The sequence below is a fragment of the Antennarius striatus genome, chromosome 5, assembly GCF_040054535.1.
Source record: "Antennarius striatus isolate MH-2024 chromosome 5, ASM4005453v1, whole genome shotgun sequence".
In the NCBI taxonomy this organism is placed as follows: Eukaryota; Metazoa; Chordata; class Actinopteri; order Lophiiformes; family Antennariidae; genus Antennarius; species Antennarius striatus.
Genome location: NC_090780.1, coordinates 14286572 through 14296624, shown reverse-complemented (window position 1 = coordinate 14296624; position 10053 = coordinate 14286572). Strand labels below are relative to the sequence as shown.

Here is a 10053-nt window from a genome sequence, read left to right as displayed (position 1 = left end):
CCAGTGATGGCGGGTCAGTCCAGGTTAATTTAATGTGGTTTCATGGAAGCAATATTTGAATCAACCTGATTGATTTATTGACCAGGTTCAGTGAAAAACTGTCATTTTAATCAACAGTGATTAATTCCCTGAAAGTCCAGATCCATGAATAAATCTCAGCATGTGTTGTGATATGCATTTTGTGCAGAAAATTATTTTAAAAAATCAGCACAGCAATTTAGTGTATATCTAGATATGCTGACAAGGTATTAAGAGAAGTTTGAGTAATTCTAATCACATGTTGGAATATGGGGGGTGCAGAGGCTCAGAGATTCCCGTGGATTCAAGACTGTTTATGGTTTACTTTGCATTGCTGCTGCTCCTGATACAGAAACCCTCTTCTGGCTACAGGCAGAACATGAAGAAATTTGATGAATTGTCTAAAATGATGTCATTTGTTCCAGAAAGACTGGAAATTTCAAATGAAAAAATATCCAGGGTGTGGTGTCAAAGACATGTGAAGTTCCCGTGCCTTTATGGCTCTCATCTCTGCTTAACACTCACGGCTTGACACTATATGTACAACTTGTATTACCTGAATGGCTACTATTGTATTGTGGGGAATGAAGGCACCAGGTTTTGAAAAGGAAGAGGAATGAAATAAAAGTATCTCTGGTTTTGCATCATTACATTAGATGTCCCTTACAAATAAACTGCTGCAGATGTGTCATTAAAATAATTCATGCTGTTACCCGTTTAGTTCAGCCTATTATTGGTTGAACTCAGTTATCTTACCCAAGTTTGTATCAGCAAAGAAAACATGAGAAAAATCTTAATAGATATAAAGGTTGTAATGGTGCTGTCATAAATCTTATTTTTACATCTTTCCTTTGTCAGAGTGTTTCCCATTGTGCACTTGTCAGAAGGTTCTCACAGAAGAACACAAACAACCCTCCAGCTGTGTTTTCTTCCTCTTTATGATGTGAAGACAGACTAAAATTAGACAACTCCAATAGAAGAGTTAGTTCCTGCATCCTATGGGTTCAAAAAACGTCAAAGTTCCCAGGACTCAGTGTTTCCCAAGACAATACAAGATAGGTCCCATTGATACACAAATTGGCATCAGTGTTTTTAGTTTATGTATGAATTTGTTTTGTGTGAGCAGTATTTTTTACTAATAGACACTTAATTCCTTTTCTAGTTGTACTTTTTCATTTTCTGAATTAAAGCCAAGAAAATATATTTACATGTCAGACTAATTACAATAGCAGGCTTTCACAATGTAATAGAAAAAATATAGAATATGATATACAGTACTGTATATTGAATATAAAATGCTCAAAAAAATTTCAAGAATTAGTCTAAAATGGTGGGGCTTCCTGGCAACAAAACACAATTTTATTGAAGTAAGCGCTGATTTAAAAAAAAACAACATCATAATGAAAAAGTAGAACAATGAGGCCCAGGTTGAAAATAACTATTATTATCCATTAAGGTGGGTGACTACTCCCTCTGTGCTCTACTTACACTGAAAGACTCAAAAACAGTCACAGGAAGGAGTATATCAATATGGAGTTCCTTTTTTAAGCTCCTGTCTTATTGTTCCACCTCAGAGCAGGAGAGAGGAGACGATGCACTCTTTCCTCGCCTGAAGCAAACAGGAGATACGCAGACAGAGACAAACCTCAAGGATCTGACTGTACGATGTCTGTGTAGGTTCTCAGTCATCCAGGTCATGGTTATCCAAAAGCTGTTGAGTCGATCCACTGGACGTTAAGAAAGTTCTTGTAGACGTTTCGTCTCTCATCCAAGAGACTTCTTCAGTTCTGAAGAAGAACTTCAGTTCTGATTCAGTTCTTGGATGAGAGACGAAACGTCTTCAAGAACTTTCTTAATGTCCAGTGGATCGTCTCAACAGCTTTTGGATGATCTTACTGTACCTGCCTTGAAAATGTTTTTTTAATCTATGAGCCAATACACACACATTGATCAATACTGTTACTGTACACATCTAATATATTCAGGATGTATGTCTGACCTGGATCTCCCAACCCTCCTAATGCAATCGCAGTACATAAATAAAAATTTATTGATTAGTTGTTTAACTATAGACATTCGTTTTGATTTGAAGAGGAACATAAGCTATTCCACTGTTGGAACAGTGGTATAGCTTACACACACACACACACACACACACACGCAAACACGCACACACACACACACACACACACACACACACACACACACACACACACACACACACACACACACACACACACACACACACACACACACACACACACACACACACACACACACACACACACACACAGACAAACACCTTTTAGACTTAAAGGAAAGGAAGTAGTAAAGTGGAGTCATACACAGTGGTACTAAAGGAGAACACGGCTTTGGTGTTTATGTGAGATTTGACAACAACATTTTGGAAGCACAAGGATTATTATTCTGTTAACATGTAGGTGGAAACCTACACCCTCACCCCTCTGTCCAATATGTTTTCATATCGGCCATGTACGGGGCCCACCATCCTCCCCTTTATTGACTTGGTATGAAAACACAATTATTGCACCAACAGAAAGGCGGTCAGGGGTGCTGCCACATAATGTTTTTCAATGAGGGCAACCGGAGCAGCGTGGAAAAGGTATTTTGTTTCCTTACTGTTTAAGCTGGTAGTTTTTATTTTCTCTTGGAATGTCTCAGGATTTCCATTAATGGTTGCAGGAATTCACTGAACTGATTTAATTGATATGAACATGAACTGAGCAGAAAAAACAACGGGGCTCCATTTGTAAGACTTCTTTCTTTAAAATTTGGTAAAGTTCAGTGGATTCATTTTATGGCAAAGTATACATACATGAAATGATCATATCTGAAATAAAGCAATCAGTGAACAATTACATATACTGTATCACTATCAAATAAAATGTAATACACAGTTGACTGAGAGTGCTCAAAAACACATGTGATGAAGAACCAACTCAACCAACGTGAAGCAATATCAACCTCCAGCAGACACTGGTGCATTGGATGTTATAATAGGGACACCTGTGCCTCATTTCAGGGAGAGTTCTATATTTCCATATTTTTGCTGACTCTGATTCACAGGACAAATGTTTTTTAATGAGAAACAATTCCTAACTAGCTGACCACTATTAAAGAATAAAAATGGCATCCTTTCCTTCATCACCAATGAGTTACAGTGAATTCACCAAGGGGTTAAATGTTAAATGAAGAATTCGAAGTTGGGCTGTGCAGGAAACAGGGAGAGCAGTTTCCTGTTATGTAGAAAAGAGCCTGTTGTACACCAATCAGACAGTCAGATGGGGCGCAGGGGAAACAAGGCTGTTCATCAGTGGAAGAGAACGGATTGAAGATCAAACGTGTTTTTCGGTCAGACATGATAGTGAGATGTTGAGGAAAATCAATTCATAAAAATATCTTTCAGACACAACTGGGCTCTGTGGATGTTTACCTCAAATCAGAACTGGTTTATTTTTACCAAATTGTTGAAGCTTAGATTCAATGGAAATAATAGCACAATCTGTTTTTTGTTAAATTTACTAATATGACTCAAACGTAAAATGTATGACGTAAATTCTAACCACACTAGTGGTTAGAATAAAAGTGATGATATATAGATCAGCTTTCATGCATGGGTGGTAGAGGGTCAGACCTTCGGGGGGCTCAGCCCCCAGAGATAGAGCAGATCTTTGTGCATGCAGAATTTTTGCAGACTTTTTTTGTTGCCATAAAACATCTCATTTTAATCGACTACGGTTCTAGATCTTTATTTGTATTAGGTCTTTTTACGTTTATATGTACTTGTATTTTGTCATAATCAAAGATACTGAAAGCAATACCAGGTCAATAAATCAAGTTCGTTCATTCATCTTCTGGAAGATGAGACAATTGCAATTGTCTCGTCGACAGCTGCTTATTCAAATCCAGCTCCTGGGGTCTGCTGGAGCTTATCCAAGACCAGGCGAGAGACAGTGTACACCTTGGATGAGTTGCCAGTTCATTGCAGGGCCACACAGAAAGACAGACAACCACACATGCTCACATTCATACAAATGGACAATGTGGATCAACTAGTCAACCACAGTTGCATGTTTTAGGAAGTGAGTGGAAGCTGCAGAACCCAGAAAGAACCTATTCAGACATGTGGAGATCACACAAACTCTACACAGAAGCGCCCCTGGTGGAATCGAACCAAGGACTTTCTTGCTGCGAGGCAACATTCTGACCCACTGCTTTGCAGAGCAGTCCTAAATCAAGAGTAAAATATAAAAATAAAAAAGTGACATAAATTAGTCCTACAAAGATCCAAGCGCTTGTATCTTGTTCTTGTATACTGAGTGCAGTTTTCTTTACTCCAACACTCTGTTAACCATTTTGATTGGAAGGCTCATTTTATGAACCAAACCGATGTTGTGGATACTGAGAAGCTATAACTTCTCAGTAAAACAAGAACATTTATTGTGAACTGGTTAGTCCATTTTAAAACCTGTCTTTTAAAAGTGTATAATTATCCTGTTGACTTCTTACACTCTTAGTTGTTTTCATGTGTAATCTGTCAGTAATAAGATATCAAACTCTCTGTACAACCTCCATGCGTCCATAAAACATCATTTTCGGTCTTAATATTTTACATGAATCACAAATGACGTCTGTAAAACTACATGACCATATTTAACAATATTAATAGAGAATTTGTAACTCTCTACTGAACCAATTGCAGCTGCGATAGAAGTCCTGTAGGGTTGGCTATGGGGAGCGCGGCTCCAGCCCTTTCTCCATTTATTTTCCAGTCGCGTTCTGCGCGCCGTAGGACGCACAAACGATCAGCTGGCTGCGTTTCCTTCTCAGTGGAAAATAGACGGAGCGGTGTTCTTTTGGACCCACTCCCTCACTCTCTGCACCGCTCAACTGAGTTTGACTCCTCTTTTTTTTTTCATGCAATACAAACGAAGCTGCTTCCGCAGACGAGATGTTGAGGATGGTCGATTCGCCAAAATGAACTCAGGTGAGACGATTTCTTTAAAATGACAAGGGTGGGTTTGAGCTGCTAGTCTCAAAATATTACAATTCCTTACATGTTGGATGTTAAGTAAGTGAGCATTCAGCGTTTAATAAAAAAAAAAGTTTCATTTGATTATTTATTTTACATTCCCTGTGAATACATGGAGAATTCCTGCTTAGCAACAGGATGTGAAGAGCACCATAGATTGTTTAATGCAGTTTTTCTTGCTGTTAGAGCAATTACCGATTTGAAAATGATTGTCTTCATATTTCTCTGAAAGCCCTCAGTGGGTTCTTTTTAGCAAAATTTCGACTTTATTAGTTTCAAGATAAGATCATGGTCATAATTTTCTTAATCAGAAAATCATGGACATGGTTTTCTTACACAGGGGCTTCATTAAATGTTAATTTATTAAAGTGTTAACAAAACGTAATAATTACATACATAATAATAACTCTTTTGCTTTTGTGCCTTGCTACATATTCCGTTCTCGAACCGGTAAAGTCAGTCTGAGTGGGTTTTCTCTTGAATCACAGGAAGTACAGCAGGGAAATCCCAAAGACTTTTAGATTATTTTTCAAATCATGTATAAGCTAACAATAATTTGATTTAACTTATAGTGTACACCAAAGTTTTAAAATCACTGACCGACATTTGATGGTTTGCCAGAACGGTAGCAAATGCTGTGCTCTTTTTTTCACAGAAGCAAACAGTAAAAATGCAACCATATGACAATATCTAGAAACTCTGAGCAGGTTTAGGTCACTGAAACACAATACAAATGACCTTTGAGCTATTTTAAAGCCCATAATCTTACAGTTTCCTTTTCCTGTTGTTCTTTCAGACTGTACCAAGCCTTCTGTCGCTCCAAAGCCAAGATTTGTTTGTCACAGCAGCCTGAAGCTTCCCTCCCCTCTCATGTCTGCAGCCAGGGGTCCCAAACCTTTTATAGCCCCAAAACCTAAAGTCACACCAGAACTTAATGGCAACCATGGAGGATGCATCAATGGCAGCTTGCTAACTTCTGAGGGTGATGAAGCCCATGAGACAGAGAACACCCTAAACAGAATGGTTGCAGACAAGTTACCAGCAGAACAACAATTGAGTGACTACATCTTCAAATCCCCACAAAAGGATGTTCACAATGTGTCACTGGGAACGGAGGATGACAACGTGACAGAAGAGGAAAAGGAAGAGGAAGAGGACTTTCAGAAGGAGTATGAGGACTGGAGGTTAACTGACAGTGCTCTTACAGAGGAGGTGGACTCCCTGGAAACTCTTTGGGTCAGTGACGTTGCGCTCACAGCTGATTCTGAAGAGGCGGTGGAGATGGTTGACACAAACATGGCAGAGGACATGAATGCTGAAGGTTTGGATGCAGGTGAGGCACTCGCTGACACAGATGGGATCTCTGTGGGGGACATTTCTGTTAATGGCATTGATGAGGACGCGGGCTGCTTTTCAGCCGAAAATAAACTGCTGAAGAAGAGGCAGAAAACTCTCCAAGTCAAGGAGGATGAAGGAGGTGACTGTACAGCTGATGATTTAACTGAGTCCCTCACAGATGAATCTGAACTCTTCATTAATGACACTTGCATGCAAATAGATAGAGACGGAAAAGAAGCCACGGATTGTGACATTGCAAGTAACATTCAGAAGTTTAACCATGACACAAAACAGACAGGCGAAACCCTACCGAACACTTCTTTTTATGGCTGTCTTCCAAATCATCCAAAACAGGTCTGTAATGCAACTGGTAACCATGCTGAGGAAGAGGAGGGTCTGAATCATGAACCTTACTACATCTCTTCAGAGGACATTATTAACAGAGAGATGATACAAACGTTTAAAACCACTCATGGACAACCAGAGAGTCACCTCACACAACAGAAAATGTTGTCCATAAGAAGAGTATCAACTGGGAAACGTGAGAAAACCTCAGCAAACTCTGAGGATTACGTGGAGATTGCTAACAATCGGTACGGTGATGAAAACCATGTAAGAACATATAAGAAATGGACGACTGTTAGGTCAGATGAACCTGAGGGTCAGACGGCAGAGGCTTTGCTCAATCATTTGGACAGTCAGCCGAGGTGCAGACAGGTATCTATCTCTCTGCCGACTGACCCTGACACCTCCTTGGGTTCTTTTTTCTCAGAGAGCCAGCTGCACTCCCCAACTGACTCTGATATCTCAAGGGATGAGGAAGACCTTGAAGGACACATAGTACCGTTTTTAGATGACACCACTGACACAGATCAGGACATCAGTAATGACCATGTCTATGAGGAGCCAGGGCACAGTTTTGAGGGAGAAAATGTTTTTCTGTTTGATAAGAGGTCAGCAGAGATGTGTTCCCACACACGATCACAATGGATTAATAATAATGTGCCGGACATGGGAGTGCACTTTGTTTTAAGGCCCTATAAGAGTGGATTCGGAAAACCTACGATGAGTAGCAGCCCCATGCTAAGCTCAACACACAGAACGCATGCCAAAACCCCGTATTTGTCCCTGTATCCCCGTTCTCTGTCCATGGAGGGGCAAGACACATCTCTGGGTGTGTATGGGTACAGGGAAGGAACCTCAAGACAGGGAGGTGCCATTTGTTCATCTGGAAGTTTCTCCCGATGCTCAACCAGTGGACTATCCACCCCAACATCTGCTGTGGACATCCCTCCTCCATTTGAGCTGGCCTACATCACCAAGAGACCCATAACAAAGAGCTCCCCATCACTTTTCACCCAAGGTGACTCACTGGAGAAACAAAAGAAAAAAAAATCTATTAAACATTTCCTGATGCTTAAATTTGGACGGAAAACTGAGAGCAAATCTGTGGTGGATATCAACTCATCTGTTTTTAAGTCGGCCACAGAGTGCAGCCACCAAATGTCCAGCAGGCTGCTGGATCTGGATAGACGGAGTATTAGTGGTTCTCCACAGTTTAACTCAAGGTCTGCTTATAAACCTCATTCTTCACCTGAAGCCGCCTCAAAGTTTCTATTCTATGAGGACAGCAAAAGAAAAGGGAACTCTGTGTCCTTTCTCAGTCGCAGTGTCGTCCGTGTTGAGTCCTTTGAGGACCGTTCCCGTGTGCCTTTCATCCCTCTTCCTCTGACCAAGCCTCGCTCCATCTCCTTTCCCAACACAGATACCTCAGACTATGAGAATGTTCCTGCCATCAACTCGGATTACGAGAATGTTCAGGTTCCACAGCGACGGCCTGTCCGACATATTCCAGTCACAGAATTCTTTGATCGGCCCAATCGAGGGCTGTCCTCTGCTAATGAGACTGACGGCTATGTGGACATGAGCAGCCTCCCTGGGTTTATGAATAAGATGTCATCACCTGAACAGGAAACAGAAAGGTATGTACTGTAAATGAGACAAGAAGATAGTAAGAGTCCCCAGTCACGCTAAAAGCTCATTGAGAATAAACTAGAGGTGATTACTGTTAACGTATCAGTGTTTAGCAGTCGTAATGTTTTCCATGTTCATCATAAAAAACAAAAAAAAAAGTTTATCTAACCATAAAGACCCATTGAGATTTTAAAAAAAAACTCTTTTACAAGGGAGACCTGGATAAGGTATCAGTCATCATACAGTCATCAATTCTAATTAAAACGTGTCTGTTACACAAATTGACAAAAAGATCAAAATGCTTTATTGAAGCATAGCGGGCTCACCAACATTTTTCTCACACTGTATGTTTATGGTGCTCTTAAAGTCATTAATCTATATTAATATTAGTAGTTTCAGAACCTTTCTAGTTGTTCCATGAAAGGAAAACTAGGAAAACACTGTTTTAACAGATTCTGTCAAAGTGCTGAGTAACAACAAAGAGCAACCACATGTTAATACAAAGATGGTAACTACTAGAGCTTATAGAGGAATTGAGGTATTCTGGGAGTTTAGCCAGGAAAGCTCTACAGGTGAACATACAGTATACCAGTATTTTTGTCTATGAATGGTAATGATGATCCACCAACTAAATCACGACAAACGCAGTGATGTGAGAGAGTTTGCTTTTGAGATAAAATGCAGAGTGGCATGATTCACTGAATTAAGGTTCAAAGCAGAAGATACTGCTTGCATGTGCAGTATAACACCACAATCAATCACTGGTAAAACAGTGGTAGACAAGAATGTGGACCATGATTTATGTCTAAAATAAAAGCCAATTTTCATGTTGGGTATCTTGAATAAATTAGAAATATGTACAGTAAAAATAAAGCTTTTTGTCAATCAGTAATTGCAGGTACTTAAAGGAGGACATATTTCAATTAATGTATGTAATTTACTGTATGTATGTATGTATGTATGTATGTATGTATGTATGTATGTATGTATGTATGTATGTATGTAGGTATGTAGGTATGTATGTATGTAGAATGATTATGTTTTAGTTTTGCAAGTACACTTTTGATTACATCATGAATTTTGTTTTTTGTTGATTTTAAACCAATTTTAAACCCTCTTTCTAATGAATGAAATGCAGCCCAGAGGATTTCTATCACATGTTCTGCAGATGGTGCAGATGTATAGATAATAATGTCATCTGCACACACATGAAATTTAGCTTGAATGTCTTTACCTTTAGTGTGTTTGCATACTAACATTTGCTAATTAGCACTCTGTGCTAAGAGTGCTAAAGAATATATGGGGCTCATGTGACTGACATTTGAATAGCATGTATTTGGTCTTAACCAAAATAGTGGACAATTTGAATACCAACCTAATGACGGTGGCTAGCTAGGATTACTGCTCTGGAGATGATGAACATCTGTTGAAAATTGCAGTTGATGCAGGTCACACTGCTAGTGTTTGACTTAATCCTGTTTCTGTGTGGAAGTGTGTGTTCATGTAGATTGATGCTGTTGGATGTAATATTAGTGCTCCCGACCACCTTTAACATTGAGCAAGTCCTTTTTATTACTGCTCGGCCACTGCGAGGGTTTAACAATGCCTACGGGGGGGGGGGGGGGGTTTACAACTATTTATCATCTTGAGTCCCCCGTTGCTGCAATCTC

The 10053-nt window shown here is 39.7% G+C and overlaps 1 protein-coding gene across 2 annotated transcripts in view; it reads left to right on the top strand.

Moving 5' to 3' along the window:
* Window positions 1-4885: 4885 nt before the first annotated feature.
* Window positions 4886-10053, top strand: part of fgd5b (FYVE, RhoGEF and PH domain containing 5b) — a 29922-nt gene continuing 24754 nt past the window's right edge. The window contains exons 1-3 of one of the 2 annotated variants that reach the window (XM_068316214.1): window positions 4886-5026; window positions 5868-7772; window positions 8175-8391. In XM_068316214.1, coding sequence (XP_068172315.1) covers window positions 4957-5026; window positions 5868-7772; window positions 8175-8391 — 2192 coding nt within the window. In that variant the 5' untranslated portion in view covers window positions 4886-4956. Of the gene's footprint in view, window positions 5027-5867; window positions 8392-10053 lie in introns of both variants that reach the window. The other variant, XM_068316212.1, reaches the window with a different exon arrangement.